Genomic DNA, 25,275 nt, shown 5'->3' on the forward strand with positions numbered 1-25,275 from the left:
CTCAGCGACAAACCGATATCAAATTCATCGGAATAGACTCCCAATCTCATCCCCAGACTCCATCTTAGAACCATCATTGAAGGCCGATGTCTCTTAGTCCTCTTACACAGCATCCCGCATCCCAATCCTCTCTTTTGGCAAAGAGAATATCCAAGATTTACTCGAGTCAAGGTAATCTTAGACCTTCCTCCGTCCATCCTCTTTTGTCTTCCTTCAGCATGTCCGGATGGGTGATCCCGAGCGCAACTTTCGCACAGTTTCGAATATAGACCTCAATACGCTGGAAAATTGGCATCGCTTCTAAAAATTAGTACTGTGTGGATCTCAGCTCTCCTTAAAGCACAACCCTGTCAACATAAATCCTACTTCGAAGGTCTATTCAAAGACATCGTCCGCTTATCGGATTCATTTCGTGTCACCCATGTTGAGATCTAATAGGGCTTCCACAGAATCGGCGAGTACATTCCCCCTTGAAGCGTACCCCTTGCAATCCCTATTAAGACGGCACTATCTCCTAAAATTGCATTGCACCGCATAGCACCACTGTGAGACGGTTAGGTAAGGCTGAATAGGTTTCCCACCATAGGTGACTTTACTCGGAGGCCTATGTGGCTCATTGTGATACCCTAGAAAAAAAGGGAAGAGAAAGAAGATGTGATACCGCTGACCATATCCAAAGATTTTACACGAATAAAAGAAATAGGATGAATAGAGAACCAGAGCGAGAAATGCCTATTCCTCACGCAAGCATATATGTACCTTCGCCGAATCTTAGGCAACCTCCGTCCCATCGGGTTCCGTCCAAAAATCTCAAGAGACCTCCCAGAGGTACGTTCGGAAGATCGCCCAGATCGCAGAAAAACCATCTACCCAGAAAGGAGAGCCTGCGTCCCTGCAGACCCGGACATGAACAGAGCAGGTGCTCGATAGTCTCATCCTAATGAAGCCAACTTCTGCAGAAGTCATTGAGCGGTATTCCCATGTATGCCGCCATGATACAGTTTCCGGTTATGACCCCTGTCAACGCCAATAACTCCTTTGTCCTTCTCCGGTCGATAACAAGCCAGAGCGCCATAGCGGTCCGGAAACCATCCGTTAAGTCCCACTGTGAGATAGCTGCGTGGATCTCCGTGCGGCCAAGAACGTGGACTATCGACCTCATCTCCAATTAAACTCCTTAAGTCGGAGATATGTCACGATATCTCGTATTAGTTCTTAGAGGGCCATCCCTATTGACCTAACTTTGAGGTATGCATGTTGTGACCCACTGAAGTTCTCCGATCACCTTCATCGTTATTCTAGTGTTTTGCGCAAAAAAAATATGCTACCACCTTGCCGTGCTGTGGTTTATATAACCCTCCTTGGGATAAGGCCCACGTCGATTTCTTTCCATGCCCTCGGAATCTAGGAGCATGTCATATTTTCCTTGGAAATCAATTTTAGCCATGACAGAGTAGTTTCAGAGAATTTTCTCAGCAGTGCGGGGATGATTCTGTCCCGTCAGGTCGATTTAAATAGCCGAAGAGTCGCCTCATCGACAAAAACACCAATGAGATCTTCTTTAGATGCTGTGCCTATGGGCTCTGCCATATTTTGATAGAAGACCTCCTTCTCACTCCCTAAAAATGCGTTCCATTAATGTTCAACATCCTCAGTTTTCCTCCAGTAGTACTGGGAAGATGCCGTCTGATCCGGACAATCTAAATGCTGGAAGGCGTCAATCGCTCAAATCTCCTCTTGTTTTTAATGTTATCAATGAGATTTTCTGAAGATCACCTCCTGAGGGCATTGCTATATTGCGATCGATAACCTTCTTCTGCCTGTCTAGAAAATGCGTCTCCAACTGTAAACTGTCTCTCAGTGTAAGTCCCATCTTCCCTCCTCAAATAGTTAGGCTTGCTGGGATCCTTAGAGAGCACTTTGCGCAACATAGATGCCTCACTAGTTGCTAACAGTTCGCCACAGAATTTCGCCCAGGAACTCTTCTACGCTCTCCTCGTCTCCTCCTTCAATCTGTCCGGGGCTTCACGATATTTACCAAGCACTCTCTTTCTCTCTTTGTCTTTCTAAATATCCTCCTGCTTTTCTCCATGAGTACCCTCAGTTCCTGTGTCATCTAAAACTGTTGTTATTTAGCGCCAATACCTGTTCTGAACTTGACTTCAGAAAGTCTTCGTATACGCATTTCCAATGTGAATTCCCGTTCCCTTGTTTCCGATATAAGCCCCTCGGGGAAACTCTGCTTCTGCAAATGTTCCCTGAACTTCTCCCCGTTAGCATTTCTCAGATTTCTGTATGGCCTTCTTCCCATCTCGCAATCCTCCTAGAAACTTTTCGTTTAGGGGTCCGAAAAGGAGCACTAAATGGTGGTAACACCAGCTATTTTATGATAAGAAAACAGCTGATTGGATGAACCAAGCGTAAACAAGCCTCTCATATAACGAACACTCACTTAGCTATTCGTTCGATCAACATAATCATAAAGAGTTTTGAACTCTTACGCATCGCTAAGGATCCAATGCGTTTTTTATATACTTCAATTTTGTCCTTTGTTCTGGTTGAGCGAGATTCACTATAAGAACGAGGCGCCACTTGCCGAAAACAAATAGTGGAAAGACCCCATGAACGCTGAGAATGTCAAAATGTACCGACCGAAAATAGGAGAAAACGCAAACATGCAATGAATGTAAACAAAAAACTAATTTTACCTCACGTGTATCGCAACTTTTTCTAGTGAACGCTATTGAATGACTTTCCACTCCTAGTTTCCTTGCTACATAATTTCATTATTTAATGCTATACCTACTCACTCTAACAAATACTCCGTCATCAGAATCAATCAACATTTCACACTTCCAGCTAAAACGATGACACTTCTCTGGCTCTTCCAAATCAAACTTATGCACTAAATTAATGATATAATAATAAATATAAAGAAAAGAGTAAAAAAGAAAAACATAAAAATAAACCACACACATAAATTGTTGACATCATGGAGAACTCCCCTCCTTCCTCGTTGGAGCGTCAAATTGATAGCTTCTTGGAGCACTTCAAACGTAGTGCCTCAAAAGCTATGGAAGCCGACTGGTGCAGTATTGGCGGTAGTGGTAGCGGCATTGGAAATGTTAATGGTGCCAATTCGGTCAACACGGCGCCAGTTACTGAAAATGTGATGTCACAACAAAATTCGGGACCATCCAAATATGTGCTGATGGCCCAAGACAGCAGACAGCAATTGTTACAAAGGACCAAGAGTCGTTCAAGTTGTTTGGAATTGAATAATATGGGTAAGTGTGTAAGGCGAGTGTTTTCTTTTGACTTTGTTGAATGATAATGATGACAATAAGGTAATTTATATGGAAAGCCATAGAAATTTATTCATCATTTTAAGGAGTTTGTATGTTTATTAAATAATGCCAAAGGGAATTAAATTGTAATCAAAATAAAACTTCTGTCAATAACTATTAAAGAGTTTCCCTATTTTTTATTAAAAGAAATCGCAAAAAGTATATTTAGTTAAATGCTGCTACACGTGTTAACGGCATATACGATGTAAACAAAGAATTGATCAAAGAGTGTTGACAACCTAGTGGATAACTGCTTTACCATCACTTAAACGGTTTTATCGTCGAATAGGGGGATTACAGATTTTTTTTGGACAGGGATGGTTAGCTTGATAAAAACAGAGTTATTTTGATCAGGGTCGAAGGTTGCAGCAGATCTTGGGTTTTTGACGTAGCTGAGGCCGAAGAGGACTTCTTCAGTGTTTGTGGGGTTAAAAAGTACTCAGAGGGGCTAAAAAGTACTCAGAGCGATGCAAGGAGAGTTAAAGACAGTCGAGCGATACAAGAAGAGTCGTTAATTAATGGGAAGGCTATTATTAATTTAAAGACTCTTCTTGTATCGCACGACTGTCTTTAACTCTCCTTTCATCGCTCCATTGTCTCTGAGTACTTTTTAACCCCCCAAACACTGAAGAAGTCCTCTTCGGCCTCAGCTTAACGCGAAAAACCCAAGATTGCAACGGGCAGTCTAGACCTTTGGTGGACCTAGAGAAAATTAGATAGATGATAAGATAGCCAAAAATGGGCCACTAAAAAAAATTTCTACAATGTCTACGGGAATATGGCGAATACTGGGGTGAATTTTTTTGTGGAGGAGAACTGCGCTTATCTAAGGACTCAAGAAGCATTATAAGCAAATATTGACTGGCCATTCCAATATCAGATCTTCAACGAAACTCCATGAAGAGCGGACTTCTGAAGGGTTTGCGAGGATAAGGGAGTTGGCGACGGTGGGGAATCTGAAAACAATTTCGAAATAGGAACGATTGTCTGGTCAGACTATAGCCATATGCATGGGTTAATGTTGAAGCCTATGCCATTGGATCAGGTAAAATCTGTGTTCGTTAAAATATGCAAGGAAGGGAAGGCTTTCATACTTTGCTCGGTCCGAAGTCATTAGAAGTTGATGGGAAATGAGCCAACTGATCACCTAGTTAGGTTGATGAGCGTTTACCTTTATACGGTATAAGTGCTTCCACGCTCGAAGACGTTTTCTATGAGGACTACGTTCAGGATGTTTTTTGCAGAATAACGGCACTTCACATAGGGCTGAGGGAACATTACTTCGGCTGTTAATAGGGGTCTTGACAAGCCATTATTTCATTACTTTGAAGTTGCATGGAAAGCAATGAAGGCCTGCCATCTGCAGAGTTTGAAGGGATGAGTAGGAGATAGAAACGATCAAGCAACTTCATAGCTATTATCCTGCAACGGTCTGAATTATCTTCAGACTAAAACTACTCTCGTTTTTGGATTACTGGATTACTCGTTTTTTGGATTACTGATATGACGGAGGAGGGGGAACTCTCACCGAAACTCTAAGAAGACTTTGAAGGGCGCCGAATGAAAGCATCCGGCGCACTCTTCGATGCAATAACAATATTCCAATGCCCAAAGCTAGCTAGTTTTTGCCTCCGTCGAGGAAAGAGACAACCAACGAACTTCAACATGCAGCTATAACTGCCACTCTATGTTTTTGCAATCATGAGCGCTACCATAGTCTGGACTGGATAAGGTTTTGGAGAGCCTCACAAGAAGCGAAGGCAGTTCCATAGTTTGTTGACACATATGTCTCAGTTTTTTCCCCCAAATGGGTCTTGTGTGAATGGTCTTATGTCATTTCCTTCATCAATAACTGGTTGTTATTTTTGTCACCTAACAGATTGTGGGATCGCCATTCAAACCGAGCCCCATAGACTGAGCAAAAAGCCGGTGATCCAATGCCAGCGGAGAAAACGCAGCTGGTTCGATTCATTGCTCATACGATAAGCCATTTAATACAAAACCGGGTTTTCAGACAACGGGGGCAGCCTTTCGTTTGATCCTTTTAATATTCCTATGGAGAAGGATAAACTTAGATCTATATGGCTGAAATTCTGATTGATATGGGCGTCATATAAACCAACACAGGATATTTGGCAGCTGCATAGGTTAAGTTAGGTTATGTTCAAAAGAGTTCATTTCCCCTTACTACGCTATGGCCCGGAACCCAAACGATGCGAATCATGCTATTCTCAGAGAAAGAGTTGGTCTCCTTCTTACACTCCAAGACTGTTTGGGACTTTACCTGGTTGTTATTGCCCTTATGGCCACATTACTGCCCGTAAAGATGTTCTCGCTCGACGTCCGTTTCGTTGTTCCACAGTGTTACATGCGCGTTCGTAGCCCACGCTCTTAACTCGGACTGCGTTGACCCGAAGGGCTTCGGGTTAACCAAGTTTCTTGACGGAAGTCGTTTGGCCTTCACTGCCAAATCGTCTGCTTTTACATTCCCTCTTACTCCGCTATGGCCCGGCATCCAAACGATGCGGATCGTACCATTCTCAGAGAAGGCGTTAATCTCCTTTTATACTCCAAGACTATTCGTGACTTTACCGTCTTGGTTGTTATTGCCCTTGTGCCCAGTTTACTGTCCGTAAAGATGTTCATACTCGACGTCCTCGCGTGTTGCTAACGGTGTAACGCTAACCACCTCACGCATTCCGTGATCGCCCGGATCTCCGCCTGGAGGACCGTATTATGGTCAGGCAGTCTAAAACAGATCTCAGTCCCTGGGTTCTCAATGTAGACCTCCCGGGCCCACTCTGTTCTCTAGCTTTGATCCATTCGTGTAACATGATATTCCAGATGGCAATTCTAGGATTCCGTCAATCCAAGACTGTGCCGCTGGTAGCAGTGCCTCGCACTCTACCTCAAGTGTCATCTCAGGTATCCTCTCTCATTCCTTCCAGGTTTCCGATCGCCAATGGCTGCCTCACACTTAATCTGTATGTCTATGGATCGGATATCTAGAATAGTCTCCATTGCCCTAGTGGGTGTGGTCCTCATCGCTCCGCCTTTGGCAGCAGCATAAGAGCTCAGTAATGTAAGCCAGCCCTTTGCATAGAAAACTCTGTCTCTTATCCTTGCGGCTTGTTCTAAGCGTTTTTCCCTATCAATAGATAACAATGGAAAAATCACCCCAATTTAGCTTGGGAATAACATAACATTTGAACTATTATCCCCTAAATATTTTAACATCCTCATAAAACATTTCTCAGTTAACACTGCACAGTAAATCCTACAATAAAGTTTATTGAACCGCTCAATGCACCATGACACCTTTCGCCTTATGTCCAGCTATGGGCACCATGGGAAAACTCACTTTGCGGCCATAAATGCAAAAGCACGTACTACCGTTTATGGCAATCCCATAACTTAGCCATCCTTAGCTTGAACTTGTCCATTTAGGCTTTTCACGATGGCATCCTTAATGGAAGGATACGCCATACATGGGGCTTGACGTTTTGGGGGATGGGGAGGAGTAACTATTCCACTAAAGAAAAAAGCCATTGGACTCAACAAGAATATCGTTGTCGTTAATTAAAGTTGGTCAAGCGGCAAGTTAAATGACACCAATTCTTTAAGAAGTGTTGAAAGAATGAACACACACACAAGGATAACTACTAATGTCCTTAAAGAAGTCGAATGGACTCATTAACAGCAAGCCTCCCAAAGAAGGAAAGAAGAGGAAAAGAAACAAATTAAAGCAGCAAGACACACCTTCAGGGATAATTATGGCAAAACAAAAGGATATGACCCCAAGCAAACTTGGAAGCCAAAGCACATAGACACACAGAGACATTGCAAACAGGAAGCCTACAAGTGGGGTGAATGGTGTCTAACTAACCCTCCATGCAGGCATTCATTGTCATTGTATATGGCCATTGGGAAACTTTTTATCTCGAACAACGCTCTTAATTTTAAACGGCCACATGAGACGTTCTTACGAAGAGCTGAATAATCATACAGAGAACATCTAGAGTTGCTAACAGCAAGTGGCGCTTGCCAATGGTCAATGGCTGGGGGCAAATTTTGGCTTCTTTATGAATTTCCTTTAACAATGTGAATAAACAAAAGTTAATGAAATTAAATCAATGTTAAAATTTTTCAACTTGTTGCCTACGTTTTAAAGATTTAGAAGCTACAAATGCTTTAAACGGCTATAAATTTGCTTTGGGGCTTAGAGGCTTTTGATTTCCAGCCTTTTGAATTGTTCGGATACATTATGAGCCTGGTTTTTATAGGCCTCTTTGGTGGTTGCTACATTTGTTCCGAGTTCTATGCATTGAATACCTCGTCATCACCAACATCATCAGAGTTTGCAGAAAATACAGCAACAATAACGATGAGGAGCATTGAGTGCACTTAAATGGGCGCACATTTTAGCTTAACTTCTTGCCTATACAATTGACGAGGAAAATGCATTCAGTGGCAGAGATTGAAAGAGAAAAAAATGAACATGACCCGGTAAACATTTCACAGACAAATTGAAGATGAGATCTCTTTTTAGAATCACGGAGGCCACCGTGGTCAGGGTTTAAATTCCGGAGTGAACATCAAAAAAAAAAAATTTCATCGGTGAATGGCCCCTTACAAATGATGGCGAGATGTGTTAAGACTTCTCTATCAAGTGGTGTCGCTAAGCGGCACACCGTTCGGACTCGACATAAAAAAGTAGCCCCCATATCATTCAGCTAAAATTTCAATAGGACTGCACTCTTTGATACGAGTCAAGTATTCCCTATTTCTTAATGGAATGTTCATAGGCAGATATGTATGTCTCTAGGGATCCACATTCCCAACAAAAAAGACTGGGCAACGGTTGATGTGCTTGATAACGATGAGATCTCGATCTTCATGGCTGCAAGATATTATCGGCAATTGGGGTGAAAAGTTTATTTCGATACTCTTGGTAACGACGAGGATGAGTGAACCTCAAGTCAAATCTTTTGTCCTCACAACTAAGGATTTATACGGACTGTATGCTAGCGTTCTAGTCCTTGCCAATTGGGGTGAAAGACATATCGCAGTTACCTGCCAAAACCACTAACATTTTGTCACCTGGACGAATCGAAATGTTTTGCCAAGTATAATTCGAATCATACTTGACATGGATGTTGGAAGTCAAAACTCAAGTCCTTGTTCCAAATTTCCGCAAACCGGATGAAAATTGAGAATTCAAATCCGGGAATCGGTTTATATGGGGGCTATATCTGTTTATAGACCGATTGGAAATATACTCGGCATGAATATTGAATGTCATAATGCAAGTCATTGGTCCAAACATCAGCCAAATCGGATGAAAATTGGTGCTCCTAAGGCTCAAGAAGTCAAATCCGGGGATAGGTTTATATGGGGGTTAATATAAACCTATCCCTGGATGCCATGCCAAGTATGATTTGCAACATACTAGGCATGGATCTTGGAAGTCATAACTCAAGTTTTTGTTCCAATTTTCAGCCAAATCAGATGAAAATTGAGGCTTCTATAGGCTCAAGAAGTCAAATCCGGGGATCGGTTGTATGGGGCTATATCTGTTTATTGTCCGATTCAGATCATACTTGGCATGAATATTGAAAGTAATAACACAAGTCTTTGTTCCAAATTTCGGCCAAATCGGATGAAGATTGAGGCTTCTACAGGCTCAAGAAGTAAAATCGAGGGATCGGTTTATATGGAGCCTATATCTGTTTATAGATCGATTCGAATCATACTTGGCATGAATGCTGAAAGGCATAACACAAGTCTTTGGTCCAAGTTTTAGCTAAATCGGATGAAAATTGAGGCTTCTAAGGACTCTAGAAGTCAAATCCGAGGATCGGTTTATATGGGGGCTATATCTGTTTATAGACTGATTCAGATCATACTTGGCATAAATGTTGAAAATAATAACACAAGTCTTTGTTCCAAATTTCAGCCAAATCGGATGAAAATGTAAGCTTCTAAGGGCTCAAGAAGTCAAATCCGGGGATCGGTTATATGGGGACTATATCTGTTTATTGACCGATTCAGATCATACTCGGCAAGGACGTTGAGAGTCATAACACAAGTTTTTGTTCCAAATTATAGCAAAATCGGATGAAAATTGAGGCTTCTAAGGGCTCAAGGAATCAAATGCGTGGATCGGTTTGTATGGGGGCTATATCTGCTTTTAGGCCGATTCGAATCATACTTGGCATGCATGGTGGAAGTCATAACTCAAGTCCTTGTTCCGAATTTTAGCCAAATCGGATGAAAATTGAGGCTTCTAAGGACTCAAGAAGTCAAGTCCGAGGATCGGTTACTATGGGGGCTATATCTGTTTATAGACCGATTCAGATCATACTTGACACGGATGTTAGAAGTCGTAACTCAAGTCTTTGTTCCAAATTTCAGCCAAATCGGATGAAATTGAAGCTTCTAGGAAATCAAGAAGTCAAATCGGGGGTTCGGTTTATATGGGGGCTATATGCAAATCTGAACTGATGTAGCCCATTTGCAATACATCAATAAGAAGTATCTGTACAAAATTTCAAGCGGGTAGCTATATGCGTGAGACCGCTATCGTGATTTCGACAGACCGACGGACATGCCTATATCGACACAGAATGTGGAGACGACCAAGAATATATATACTTTATCGGGTCATAGATCAATATTTCAAGATGTTACTAACGGAATGACTAGATTAGTATACCTCCATCATATGGTGGTGGGTATAAAAACGATCAATATTGTAGCATCATTCTCACATATCAGCTGCTCAATCAATGCTCTATTTGGGCAATCAAGATGTTGCATTAATAAGTCAATGAAATCTTATCGCATCGTATAGATTGTCACACAGTGGAACTCTCTGTCTCGTTAATATGGTCGGCAATGCCAGTTTATATAGACGGCCTTACCGACTATCTCGTACTGACAATAATTCTTAACAGTACCCTCAAACTTCTTGACTTACATTTATTTCAGGATTCACAAATAGAAGGTTAGGTCACTTGCGAAAACATAAAGTGGTTAGGCCCCATGAACATCATTGAGGAGGTCAAATCTACCGATTGAAAATGTCATCAAATAGGAGAAAACGTAACGTAACAAAAAATGATTGTAAAAAGAACGAGTTGACATCGTCAATGCCAAGTACTGCCAATAACTAAAAAATTGTATGTCGGCTGATCGCTTGGCTTTACCTTATTCAGTGAATCCTGCATTTATTTATTGTTTATGCTTAACTTATTAACTTATATGATAATGCGAAAAATATGACTTTGTCACCCTCTGCCTTACCTTTTCATTATTCTACTCCCTCACATTCCATTCCATATTATTAATTTTTATCAAATGGTTTGTTGGGTTGCACCACTGAAATTGCATCTCCATAAAAAGCAGGAAAACACCACATAAAACTCTTAGGATGATTTCGTTTTGCATCATTGTTGATTGCAATTTGTGGCACAATGTCTGCGGCCCCCATTGAGTGCTTGTGTGGGTGGTTGGGGGTAAATAAACCAAGTTGTTGCCATGAATGAACGAACGAAAGAACAAACGTATGGTTGGAATGTGTTGCTCTCATATCTGAATGGTTAAGCGCGGGAGAGTGAGAAACATTGGTTTTTTTATGGTGCATCTCATGCGCGCGAATATGTTTCAGTTTTTTTTACACTTTTTGTTTGATTCTGTCTGTTTGAATGCTCATGTTGCTGATGCTTTTGTTATAGTTGTTGTTGCTATTACGTTGTTCTGGTTCGTTTTTAGTTTAATGTCAATTTTCACGTTGCTTGTTGTGTGATAATGCTGGGCAGAGTTGCCGCTGTTGAATGTCACCATGGGAATAATAAAAAAAATGTTGAATGAAATTAAAGAAAACTTTATAAATGCAAATTTGCACATGAACATTCCATTAAGGAACTTTGGCAAACTACTCCCTAATCAATGAGTGCAAGTTTAAGCTCATTGATAAGGGACATCCTCAGAGCAACACCTATTTGGGGAGAAGTTTTTACATGGCAAAGCACCTCACAAATGTCGCCAGCATTGGGAGGGGATAACCACCGCTGAAAAATTTGCTGATGTTCCTGCTAGGATTCGAAAACAGGCATTCAGCATAAAAGCCGGACATGCTTACCACTGCGCTACGGTGGCCTCCAAAAGTTGCTAAAATTAAAAAAAAAAATTATAAAAACATTTAAGAAACTTGAAAATTTTATAAAAACTTTTGTCGGGGTATATTAAGATGAACCTTGAGGTCGAGTGCGAGGCACTGCTACCAGTGGCACAATCTTGGATTGACGGAACCCTTGTATTGCCATCTAGAAGATCATGTCACACGGATGGATCAAAGCTGACAATAATACGGTCCTGCAGGCGGAGATCCGGGCGATCACGGAATTCGTGAGGTGGTGTGGTGCTAATGCAGTAAAATTCCCATAAGGGCAGTAACAACCAGGACGGTAAGGTCACGAACAGTCTTGCAGTGTAAGAAGGAGATTAACGCCCTTTCTGAAGATGGCAAAATCCTCATCGTTTGGGTGCCGGACCATAACGGAGTAAGCGGGAATGAAAGGGAAGACGATTTGGCGGTGAAGGCCAGAGGACTGCAGTCAATAAGCTTGGTTAACTAAAGGCCTTTTAAGACGACAGAGTCCGAGTTAAGGGCGTGGGCGACGAATGCGCATGCAACCCTGTGGAACAGAGAAACGGTCGGTAGAGCGACGAAAATCCTATGGGGAGTGTTCAATTATCTGGATCCCTTTCCTTTCGTTGAAGGACCTCATACGGGATAAGCAGCGCTATCATTTCAAAAAAAAATCACAGAGTTTATCTCTTTTAAAATTTTTCTTCCCATTTTCTTTCAAAATTTCATTTTTATAAATAACATTTTTAAAGCTTTTTTTTTAACATTTTTCTTAAAATTGTATTTTTTTCCAAATTTTTTTCCTAGTTTTAATTTAAAATTTTTTTGAAGAAAAAGTTTTTAAAATTTTTTCTATAAAAAATTTTATCAAAAAAGTTTTTTTGTTTTTTATTAAAAATTTTGTAAAAATTTTATTTTTTTACATAATTTTGTAAAAATTTTATTGCTAAGGGAATATTTGTCAAATTTTTATTTTCATAGAAAAAAGTTTCAAAATTTCATTACCATAGAAATATTTGTCAAAATAAAAATCCATATTTCTATGACATAATGGCAACTCTTTTGGCTAAGTATTCTCATCAAGGGTGATGATTTGTGGGTGGGTGGTATTAAGGCTTGCATTAAATTGTGTGTGTGTCGCTGCATTTTTTCTTTGTCGGCCTTCTCTCTTTGTCAAAATTTTTATTTCCATAGAAATTTTTTTCAAAACTTCATTTCCGTAGAAGATTTTGTCAATATATAAAATTCATGTTTGTATGACAAAATGGCAACCCTGTTGGCTAAGTATTCTCATTAGGGGTTATGTGTTGTGGGTGGGTGGTATTAAGCCTTGCATTCATTTATGTGTGGGTGTCTGTGCATTTTTTCTTTGTCAGCCTTCTCTCTTTGTGGGGTATGGATATTTGTGTTTGTGTGTTTATGCCGAGTTGAGTTGCATATCCATTAAGGGTTGTTGTCTGACATTCTTTTGTGGCACAATAACAGCCCAGCTTCAGCCATTCATTTTTTTGTACCATTCCTTTTGAGACTCGTTGTCGGTGTCAACGTCATCTTTATTCAGATGTTGTTGCAATTTTCTTTTTTGTTGTTGCTTTGACAGCTTAAAATGAGAGTTGGTTGTTGTTGTTGCTGCAAAGTTTCTTTTTGTTGCATCATTCCTCATCATTTGGCTGATATATTTGGCTTTCTACTTTTTAATGCTTTTGGCCAAAATCATTTTTATTTGTGCTGATTTATTTTTTTTTATTCTTTTCATTTGCATTCACATTTCCATAATCATACACCCTTCAACCCTTCTTAGATTTACAGTCGCATTTGCTTGGACTCTTTCTCTTTCCCCCCTTTTGCATTCTGTTTTGTTAACGACCTTGAGCATTAGTCAGCGGCGTATGGCAGCCAACCCAAATCTCTACGACTGACAGAATGACTAAATGTGACTCATAGTTGCCAAACATTAACCATAGTGCCGTGAAGAGTGGGGAGTGGTGCTGGCGTTTAGGGGGCTGGATACCACGCCATGGAATGGGGTGTTAATGTAAGAATGAGGATATTTTGAATATTTTAGCCAAAACTTGTTCAACATTTCTCATAAATGAGCTTTTGTTCCCGTTCACTATGGTGGTGTTTAGGGCAAGACCCTTGTTGTTGGGGGGAGAGAAGAGACCCAGCAAACAAAGACATTATTCAATTAATTGCATTTTTGGCGCGTAAAACAAGGACGGTAATTAATACACCCACTCCCAATAGGAAATATGAGTTGTTAGTCAATAATCGCCAATGTATTAATATCGAGCTTGAAAGAAAAGATTATTGGGGATGATATAATGTGAAAAATTTTAACGGGCATTAAAAAGTTAATTCAAAAATAATTAAAATAATTAAAAAATTAGACCATATTTGTATAGAAAATCTATTTTTGATAACATTTTAATATTAAATGAGTAGTAACCATTATTTTTCTCTCCTCTTAGATTTTAAGAAACGAAAAAAGGAAAATTCATAAGCAATTACTATGTTGTCATAAGTGTCCCTATTATAGTTGCCAAGTGAATTTATCGAAAAAAAAACACCATAACGATTTCTTATTTAAGTTCGCAGTAGGAAACGCAACAGGTCTACACTGTATGGTACAAAAACAATACAATAATTAGTACCATTGGGTACTAGGCTTATTGCCGAACTCGTATTGCTTTAAATGCCAATCTGCTATTGGTTTTAGCATCAGTTTTAATACCAACCCGTTATTGATTGTTCCACCCATAATGAACCAAACCATTGAAAATAATTTTAATCTAATTTTATTTCGATTATTTATTTTAAAAATTACACAAAGTAATGTTACACCGTGACTGACCTCAATTCTTTGTATTCAGCAATTGATTTCATATGCATTGCAATATTTTAAGTCCAAGGCTAAATAACACTTCTGGCGCGATGACAAGAATTCAAATGTGACGCTGTCAATTCTTAATCGCTCCTTTAATACCAAATGGTATTAAAAATTTTTGCTATTGACGTAAACAAAATAATACCGGACGGTATTGGAAAAGTACCGTCATGTTTACATCAGTGTATGTGTTAATACATGTGATTTTTATTAACTTGTGACGATAAAATCTCTCTGTGTATTTTATTTGATTTATTTTGCCTGATTTTAGTTTGTCTTATGCTGCCATTTTAGTTTAATTAATTTTTTTTGTAACACCGCATTCTGACTATTCTTAAATGAGTTTCATTGTTTTTGCCTGCATTTATTTGTTTTTTTGTCTCCGCCTTTTTATTCATGTTTACCTTATTAAATTTCAAGTTTTTGAGAACTCCAACGGTCTTTTCCAATGAACTTCCGTTCTAATTGGCAGCCCACATCTGTTATGTGCATTAAACAACTCTGTCTTGTAATGGATAAACTCTCTCTGCCTATAGTTCTCTTTGCTATTGTTACTCTCTTTTTTCTCTCTCTGTCTAATGTGGCCACAAAACTCTCATCATTTGACAATCAGCTGTTTTATGCGCCGACTGCAACAGCGTAACGGCAGCAGCCTCATCTCAGTTCATAAGAAGCAAACAAATACATAAGAAACGAACAAAGTTGAGCAGAAAAAACGAAAAAAACAACAAAAAGGCGGCACTGCCAAGAAAAAATACTAAATATTCAAATTGTTTAAATAATAAAAAGTGCAAAACAACAACAAAAAATAACCGTTGTGTATAAGAAACTAAAAGCAAGTGCCCAACGAAAAAAGTTGAATAAAAACGAAAAAAAAGTTCCTATTGTCTGCATGTAGGAGACATCAAATGAAGCAGCAGCGGCAGCAACAGACAGAAACGAACGGTGGGTATCTGGGAAGTTGGAATTGAAAACTGGACATTCAGAAAAGGCAATGGCAATGCAGTTTAATATATTTGGGCATTTGTATTTTAATATAAATTGGACAATTAAGGTTCTTTATGAGGTGCTGCAGAATGAAAATTTTGTTCGCCGAAAACCTTGGCAGGTTGTCCTTACTCCCATATGTCTACTTACAAGTTCGAAGGCTGAAGTTTGCATTAAAAAACGCCCAGGGTGTATCCCTAGTATGTCTCCTTTATGTAAATTGGATAACATAAGGTGTCGCAGAATTATACTCTTGTTTCCTGTGAGGTTTGCTTGGGTGACCTTACTCCCATATGTATAAGACAGGCTGCACTTTGCTTTGAAACCCCCCTTAGGGAGTATCCTGGTTGCTCCTTAATCTGTATCTCTTACCGACTACCTTCTGTCTGGCGTGACTTTATTTTATTTGCGGTATATTTTCATGATTTTCTTTATATCAGTTTTTGTATTATTTTATCATTTCCTCTATTGACTTCAACTTGAACTCTAAGTTTTTATGGAGAAATACTTGCACCCTCTCTCTCTGTGTTCGCTATGTCCCTCCCACAAAAATTGTTGATTGATTACATGAATGACTCAAACATATTTTTATGGTCAACCAGTACGTGTTTGGAATATCTTCATAGGAGTTTTGTTGTAGTGCGTTATAAGGGGACCACCATCGTTAGGTTGCTTAATAAATTTGGTATACCCTACATGCTGGCTTATAACTATAGGGCATTAATAAGTTTACATGTGTGTCTGCATTTTTTGGAACGTTCTTTAAAATGGACTTAAAAAATTTCATACCTCAGAAAAATACGCCAGGACAAAATGTTATCTCGTTATAGGTCAGCTGACTACTGTGGGTCTGGACGGTAGCCGTAGCTATTACAATAACGGTAGCCTTCTTAAAAATTACCTTATACTTGACGATTACTTATCTTCTTTGCTTTGCAGTTCGTTGTGTTACATTTCGAAATATTGACATACAAATCCATAAAGTTTCAATTTTGCAATATGTGTATCTAAACTTCCACTAAGTTCTTCATGGACTAAAAACCTTAAAACAATCTCAAGATTTGTTGTCTTGATTGTTATTTGATATATGCCTTATGAGAAGTTTACACGGCTGATTATCTGATAAGGTAAATAACCCACAAGTGTCGCCAGTAGGGAGGGGTCAAACACAGCTGACATTTTTTTCTGTTGTTTTGAGTGACACCATTGAATAGATGTGTTGGGCCACCATAGCTCAGAGATAGCTATGACCGCTTTTGATGCTAAAAACAAGAGTTCAACCCTTGGCGAGAACATCAGAAAAATTGACACCAATCACACATTTACATGCCCGGAAAACACCACAGAGGCTGGACCTTTGAGCTCCGATCTGTGTTATGGTCATTGTTATCACGAGAAGTTTAGCTATCGAGCGCGTCCACAGGTTGCAGATTGTGAAATGCTCCATACGGAGTGGCTGCAATTGCAGTCATGGACAATCGACAGTATCGAGCGGAGAGTCTCAGTGAGTGGGCGAGTGGCCGGTTGGCACCAGCTTTTGCATAAAATTAAGTGCCTATGATGCTCGATAGAGGAGAGATTTTGGCGCCTTTAAATAACCAATGGCCATCGTGTTCCCACGGCGAACGGTCCTTTGGACCGGAACGAGCTTGCTCGCCTATAAGAGCAAGACGAGAATCACCACCTCAACATATAGACATGTGGCTACAACAACAACCAACTAAACTAATTGCTGAATCCCTAGCGACCTTTCCAATTGAGGAGGGCAGATTTCTGGAATTAGTTTTAGAGACAATAGTCGTCTCTGGAAAATGTCAGAACGAACTGCGACTGGCACTTTCCTCAGTTCTCATGTGGATCAGTTTCATTAGGAGAAAAAATTCTTCTAGTATTAAACTTGAATCTAAAAGCACTCATAGAAATCCGAGGTAGTGGATATCCAAAGTTCAACCCGGCCAAACTTAATGCGTTTCTATTTACCTTAGCATATAGTAAATTCGTCATTCCATTTGTAGCGCTTTAAAATATTGGTCTAAGACACAACAAAGTGTTTCTCTGGCGAAGCACTATAATTTTCGAATGGGTTGTTGTTGTTGCTATAGCTGTGTTGTACCCAGAATGTGCGAATGTGTAAATTTGCTCAAATACTTCTTATTGATGATTGAGATTGTAACTGATTCAAAACTGTCAATTTATATACCCACCACTATAGGATGGGTGGTATACAAATCCAGTCATTCAGTTTGCAACACTTTCAAATCTACATTAGCGACGACATAACGTGTGTATATTCTTGATTATCTACGCATTCTTAGTCGATCTAGCAATGTCTGTCTATTGATCCATTTGTGAAAATTGCGATAGCGTAGGATTGTAAAAATATATCCGCTTGAAATTTCGAACAGATACTTCTCATTAATATAGGTCGTTGGCGCTTGCATTTGGCCAAAATCGGTTTATATTTGGATGTAGCTCCCATATGTGTCCATATATGGAGTCCCTAAAATCAGCAATTGATGAATGATTTGGTTGAAGTTTTGCGCGTCGTGTTTGTTGTTGTAGCAGTGTGTTATACACTGAGCCGTCAGCTCTTGCGGATGAAGGACTTCAACGGATCAATCCGGTACGAACAACCGGCTGCCATGGGATCGCATATCGGATGTTATAAATATGGCCCCAAGTCGGTGTATAATCTGATATATGTACAGCTAAATTTCCCATGAACATTCCATTTACAAAAAGAGGATACTTCTCTCAAATCAATGAGTCCGACCGGCATACCGCATAGTACTATCACTTGGTAGATAAGTTTAAACATGGCAGGATATCTCACAAATGTAACCAGCATTAGTAAGTGGATAACAACTGATGAAAATTTTCCTGACGTTCACGTCGGGATTTGAACCCAGGCATTTGGCGCCATAGGCTTACATGCTAATCTCTGCGCCACGGTGGCCGCCATATAAACCGATCTCCCGCTTGGATATTTTGAGTCCCTAGAAGCTGTAATTCTTATCCGTTTGGGCTTAAATTTTGAACGTTATGTTCTGCTATGACTTCCAACAATTGTGGAAAATACGGACTGGCCAATAACTTGATACAGCTCCTATATAAACTGATCTCCCGATTTGACTTCTTGAGCCGCGAATATTATCCGATTTATCTGAAAATTTTCACAAAGTGTTCTCTAACGACTTCCGATCCAAGTACGCTACAGACTGCTCTATAACCTGATATAGCTACCATATAAGCCGATCTTCCGATTTAGCATCTTGATATAGCTCCTACAAAAACCGTTTTGACTTTTTGAGCTCTTGGAAGCTGCGGTTGTTATCGTAGTGGTTTGTTATGACTTTCAACATCCATGGTACGTATTGTTCAAATCGGAATATACCGAAGCGGTCAATATTTTTATACGAAAAAGCACGTTGGGCTGAGCTCAATGGATTATTTCAGCATTTTAATTGGAAACTATGTTTTTTGGATGACGATATAAATGCTGAAATGATTGAGAAGATAATTATCCCTGAGCTACTGGACCGTGTACAGAGGAGAGCGATGGCGTTGATTGGGGACAGTGGGGTATCCAACTCTATTGTCTCCCTTCATCATTGTCGCAATGTGGGTTGTTTGGCGCTGTTCTATCGGTACTTTCATGGTGTGTGTTCGTCTGATATTCGTCCGCTTATTCCTGATGTAAGGTTGTATGTCAGGGATATTAGACATTCCAGGAACTCACACCCGTTTGTAATTGATTGGCCAGTGGACCGTACAATGCATTATAGAGAGAATTGTTATTTCGCCCGAACCGTTCGTATGTGGAATCGACTTCCGGCTAATGTTTTTCCCACCCACTTGGAAATCCAAGAATTTTGAGACAAATGTCAATAGGCACTACATCCTTTTCCCCCCCTCCAATTCCTAATTTCCTCTCGCCAACGCAATGCACTGCTTTCATAGGGGGGAAAAAATTTTTGGTCTGATCTTTATAAAATTTTGCATAAGATGTTTCATTTGACATTGCAATATGTGTGCAAAATTTCATAAAAATCGGTTCAAATTTATATATAGTTACAATATATATCTTCCATCCGATATGGACTTTTAAGGCTGTAGAAGCCACAATTATGTTCCGATCTTTACAAAATTTTTCATGATATGTGGCAAATACATATGGAAAATTTCATAAAAATCGGTCATCTAGACCGACCATATATATCTTCCATCCGATATGCCCTCTTAACGCTATAGATGCCACAATTTTGGTTTGATCTTTATAAAATTTAGTGGGAGGTTTTTATTTGGCGTCGTTGTACGTGTGCTAAATTTTGTCAAAGTCCGTCCAGATTTAGATATATGTGGCTCCCATATATATTTTTAATATGATATGTCCAATCCAGTAGCCACAATTTAGATCCTTTCATAAGAAAATCTTACAAGATTCTATATATAGTATCAAAATATATGCAAAATTAAAATCTGACTATATTTCAACATGGGTTCCATTCATTTAAAGTAGTACGCAGACTCCGTGGTGTAGGGTATTATATAGTCGGCTCCGCCCGTCTTTCGTTTTTACTTACTGGTTTTCCTCTCTTTCCCTTCGTATTTGATTTAGTCTATCTCTCTCCAGCGTTTTTACTCAACTTTTTGTAATGCCTGGTGTCTTTACATACTTTAAAGTTTCTTCACACCTTATTTACTGTATGTCGTGCAAAAAAATTATGTTAATTTTTTTACGATTTGCTTTTAGTGGATTTTTTGAAACCCACCCAGTCATTTGGCAAAAGAAGATTATGAGAGCTATTTAGTCATAACTGCAGGTGTTTATTTATTTGTCACTGTATGTACAGCATATTGATTCTAGGGAAGCGGTTGTAACGTCCAACAATAACATAAAAATTATAAAAAATAACTATAGTGTCTTGATTGTCTATCTAACCATGTCCGTCCGTTTACCTACATTACCTACACAACAAGATTAAATCTTATAGTTATAGAGCAGACTTATAAGAACAGGCGTATATCCTTCTTAAGAAATAATAAAACAATTTTTAAAGAAATAAACATTCACGTCCGTGAAGATAAAGTCAACTTTAACTAGCAGAGACACAAACCCATTCAATTGGCAGTACCCTGTTATGAGCTTAACAGAGCAATGCTAACAATTTAACAGAAAAGATCTAAAAATAAAATCAGGAGAAATAATGAAAAAAATCAGAAACGACAACAAGAGCACTATAGTGAAAGAAGCTCCTAATGCCTAGGATCTAAATCAAAAAGCAAAATAACCAAAAAGTCTACAGCATTTGAGAGTATAGCCATTTAAAGATAGAATTAACAGAATAGCCCACTGTGCAAAAACTAAGAGGCGTGCTGGGTACCCACTTATAGTGGGTACCCAGCCCTTCTAGATCGGCCTTCTAGATCGGGCAAATATTAATTTGTCATAGAGGTATTTAGGTGTTTGCTTCCAAATGATTTTATGTTAGGAAAGTAGAGAAATAGTTCTACGTAGATTGTCGAAGCTACAGCCATAAAGGGAAGCAGCCAAGTGAGAAACACGTTGAGTCCATCATATACCATAGATATACCTAAAAATGCTGTTGAATACTACAATTAATTTTGGCTTAGTGAATCGCAGTTTGTTCACACCCATAGATCAGACCAGGAATTAGAGATGTCTTTGCTAACAGAATTCGAATTTCGATTGGTGTATACGAGTGTGTTATCCACAGTGCACGGAGCTTTGCATATGTCTGCCCGGCTACAACATTTATGTGATTTGATCAAGTTACAGAACTGTTAAAAATCACACCTAAATTCTTAGCACTAGACACAATATCAATTTTCTGTTGATTTATAGTGAAATCCAGGTTTCGCAAACTAAATCTTTTATTTTTGTGAATAACAATCACTTTCGATTCGATCAGAAATAAACCATTTGCTATAGTCCACTTATAGACACAGGACAGGTTCTCTTTGAGTTTTGCAACGCATTCACAAATATTATTAACAGAGCCGCTAAGGAATAACTGAACGTCATCAGCATACATAAGGATTTGGCTATGGACCAGCTGGGTAGGAATATCGTTTGCGTACAGCAAAAAAGGAGCGGACCAATTATTGAGCCCTATAATTGGGTGTGATATTGAATCCCCTACGAACACTGACTATTGCCGATTACTGAGATATGATTGAACCAATTTGATAGAAGTATCGCTGAAATTGAAAAATCTTCTGAGCTTCATATTTAAGTTATGATGATCAATCGAGTCGAAAGCCTTTGATTGATCTAGTAGAACAAGATTGCGATCATCAATTTCACTTCTAATTGATTCCCAAACTTTAACTAATGTACTAAGGCAACTATGATGGGCGCCAAACCCGTATTGTCTATCGGACAAGAAAGATTCATGATGGAGATATTTGGACATTTGTTTATGAAAAATCTTCTCGAAAACTTTCGAGAAGTAACATAATATAGAAATCTCAACATGATTGGCTTTGACTCAACTTGTCATTTCTATATACATAAATGAAAACATTTCGAATTCAAACTATAGAATCTTACAAGAAGTTCTCTCCCTAAAAAAAAAGAAACTTTTACACTCAGCCTATACTTTCAAAGGACTAGTGTATGTGAAGCGTCATCCCAGCGACGTTCCGGTATGCATTGAAAATTCTGATGCTTTAAATGGGTTTCGTCATACTAACCAAACACAAAATCCTATTAATAACATCATCCTATAAACTACAACAAATCTCATGTCATTTATGTTATCCTATATTTAGTTCTTTTTTGCATGCGTTTCTTACATTTTTATTATAGTATCTTATCATACATCAAAGTTAATTTATCTTCATTTATAACATTTATCATCTTCCGAGTTGTTGAGGATTTAATTAAATCTTTTTACTTCTTTAAATATGATTGCTAAAACAAATACTAGAGATGCAACGCCGAATATGATCAGGATATTGTCTAGACAACATAATGGATAAAATATCTGCCATATTAATGCCCAAAGCCTGAATAACAAGCTTGACGAATTCAAGATGATTTTTGAGAACTCTGACATTGATATAGAATGTGTGTCGGAGACGTGGCTGACTCAGTCAACACCGGATGCGTTTATTGATCTTTCAGGATAATGTGTGCACAGAGTTGATAGATTGCGTCGTGGGGTCGGCACCGCTCTGTATGTGAGAAACCACCTGAATACTCAGTTATGTATAAAGTCCAACCCAGGTGGCCCAATTGATGAGTATGTTTTTGTTGAGGTGTCTGTTGCCGATATCAAGCTCCTTGTGGGGTGCGTTTATAGACCGAACAACTGTACGGATACGCGAGATTTTTTCTCTGTCCTTGAACCTCTCTCTATTGCTTACTTAGACATTTGTGGTTGCTGGGGACTTCAATTCTAACGCTTTACAGGACACGGGCTTGACGTTTGAAATGTCTTCCTTGTGGCTATTGCCTTCCAATTCAGCAATTCCCGCGCATTTTTCCGCATCCTCCAGCACGCTTCTCGATCTGTTCTTTGCTAGTGACATTTCTGAAGTCCTCCTATACGACCAACTGTCAGCCTCATGTTTTTCAAACCATGACATGATCTTGATGATCCAATCTTCCGGATCCGATCTTCCGGATCTTGATGATCCGAACAACTGTACGGATACGCGAGATCTTTTCTCTGTTCTTGAACCTCTTCCTATTGCTTACTTAGACATTGTGGTTGCTGGGGACTTAAATTCTAACGTTTTACAGTACACGGGCTTGACGTTTGAAATGCCTTCCTTGTGGCTTTTGCCTTTCAATTTAACAAATCCCGCGCATTTTTCTGCATCCTCCATTACGCTTCTCGATCTGTTCTTTGCTAGTGACACTTCTAAAGTCCTCCTATACGACCAACTGTCAGCCTCATGTTTTTCGAACCATGACATGATCTTTTTATTATGTTATGAATTTGAGCACACCAAGACTGGGGAAACTTATTCATATAGAGATTTTCCCAGTCTCGACCATGATTTTTTGCTTTTGAGTTCTGTGAATTGAATTAAAGAGATGAGTAAAATAAAGTAGAAGGTAAGGAACTAATATTCTCATGAATCTTGGGTCAATGTTATCATGACCAATAGCATTTGACTTGACTGATCGAAGACAATGTAAAACTTCGTCGTGCGATACACATCTGCTTGCACTTACTATTGGGTTGCCCAAAAAGTAATTGCGGATTTTTTAAAAGAAAGTAAATGCATTTTTAATAAAACTTAGAATGAACTTTAATCAAATATACTTTTTTTACACTTTTTTTTCTAAAGCAAGCTAAAAGTAACAGCTGATAACTGACATAAAAAAGAATGCAATTACAGAGTCACAAGCTGTGAAAAAATTTGTCAACGCCGACTATATGAAAAATCCGCAATTACTTTTTGGGCAACCCAATATTCATCTTATATATAAAATTCAATTTGTGTTTATTTGTTCCGTATGGACTCAAAAACGGCTGAACCACTTACATTGAAATTTTCACAGATTGTGTAGGTTGATGTGTGATATAATTTTTTGATATTTGGAGGGGGCGGACCCTCCCCCTTACCACAAAAGTACTACCCAAAAATCAAAGTGGAGCGATCGAGACAATATGGGATTCAAATGAAAGGTATTCAAGAGTAGAGTACGAATTTCATAATAAAAGTTGGGTTCAAGTACCTGGGGGCCGCCCCAGACCCAAAACCCCTTAAAATTGGTTTATTTGACGATCATGACAATATGGGACTCAAATTAAAGGTATTCGGGGGTATAAAAAACACCACCCAAAATTAAGAGTGGACCTATAGGGACAATATGGGTATCAAATGAATAGTATGTGGGAGTAGATAACGAATCTGATATACAAATTCATGTCGAAGTATAGGGGGTCACCCCACCCCCACAAAAACGCCCAAAATGGGCACATAAGCCAATCACGGATATATGAGACTCGGTTTGTTTGTTCCATATAGCCTGAAAAACGGCAGAACCGATTTTCTCAAAATTTTCGCATATTGTGTAGGTTAGACTATATATCGGAAGGGGGACGGACCCTCCCCCTTATGCCAAAAACACAACCCAAAATCTAAGGTGGACCAATCAGGACAATATAGGTATCAAATGAAAGGTATTAGAGAGTAGAAGACGAATATGGTATTAAAATTATAGCCTAAGTACCCATCGGGCCGCCCCAGCCCCAAAACTACCCCAAACAGACATATTGGACGTTCATTTCAATATGGGGCTCAAATGAAAGGTATTTTGGAGTAGATTTCGAATCTGGCGTCCAAATTAAGATCGAAGTATAGGGGGTCACGCTACCCCTCAAAAACGCCATTGGGCACCTTGTGACTGTATTATACTTGGCTGAACCGATATTACACAGCGGGTAGTAGAAAACGAGTTTAATATGCAATTTTAGAGCCAAGTGTTTTGGGGTACGCCCTAAAGCACCCCCATAAACTGAACTTTATTTCCGTTGGGAATAAAGAACGAATTCGATATCTAATTTCAGTAATTTCAAAGTACCTTTTTTTATAGCCGATAAATGACCTTTTTTTATATCCGAGTCCGAATGGCGTCCCGCAGTGCGACATCTCTTTGCGAAAAATTTTTTAAATTACCATGCATGGCATTGCACCTCGTAAATGTCGCCAACATTAAGAGGGGATAAACACCGCTTTGTCCGATGTTCTCGCCAGGATTCGAATGCGTTCAGCGTCATAGGCTACAAAGGCACGAATTCAGGGCGAAGTGTTCCCACCCTAAAAGATATACGAGTGTTAAAGAAGGCGCAGGGGAGCGGGCCCGGTTCGGCTAGTACTTCTATACTATACACTTACTTGTATACACCCCCACCATAGGA

The 25,275-nt window shown here is 39.2% G+C and overlaps 1 protein-coding gene across 10 annotated transcripts in view; it reads left to right on the forward strand.

Annotated features, from left to right (window-relative positions):
* LOC106089108 (guanine nucleotide exchange factor DBS) overlaps window positions 1-25,275 on the forward strand; it is a 352,997-nt gene that overhangs the window by 2,100 nt on the left and 325,622 nt on the right. For 7 of the 10 annotated variants that reach the window (XR_009398579.1, XR_009398580.1, XM_059370337.1 and 4 more), the window contains exon 2: window positions 2,860-3,287. Coding sequence is in view for 8 of the 10 variants with exons in the window: in XM_059370337.1 (XP_059226320.1) it covers window positions 2,993-3,287 (295 nt within the window). In the remaining 2 variants the exon portion in view is untranslated. Of the gene's footprint in view, window positions 1-2,784; window positions 3,288-15,202; window positions 15,332-25,275 lie in introns of those variants that run through there. The other 3 variants (XM_059370338.1, XM_059370336.1, XM_059370342.1) reach the window with 3 other exon arrangements.

The sequence above is a fragment of the Stomoxys calcitrans genome, chromosome 5, assembly GCF_963082655.1.
Source record: "Stomoxys calcitrans chromosome 5, idStoCalc2.1, whole genome shotgun sequence".
Taxonomy (NCBI): Eukaryota; Metazoa; Arthropoda; class Insecta; order Diptera; family Muscidae; genus Stomoxys; species Stomoxys calcitrans.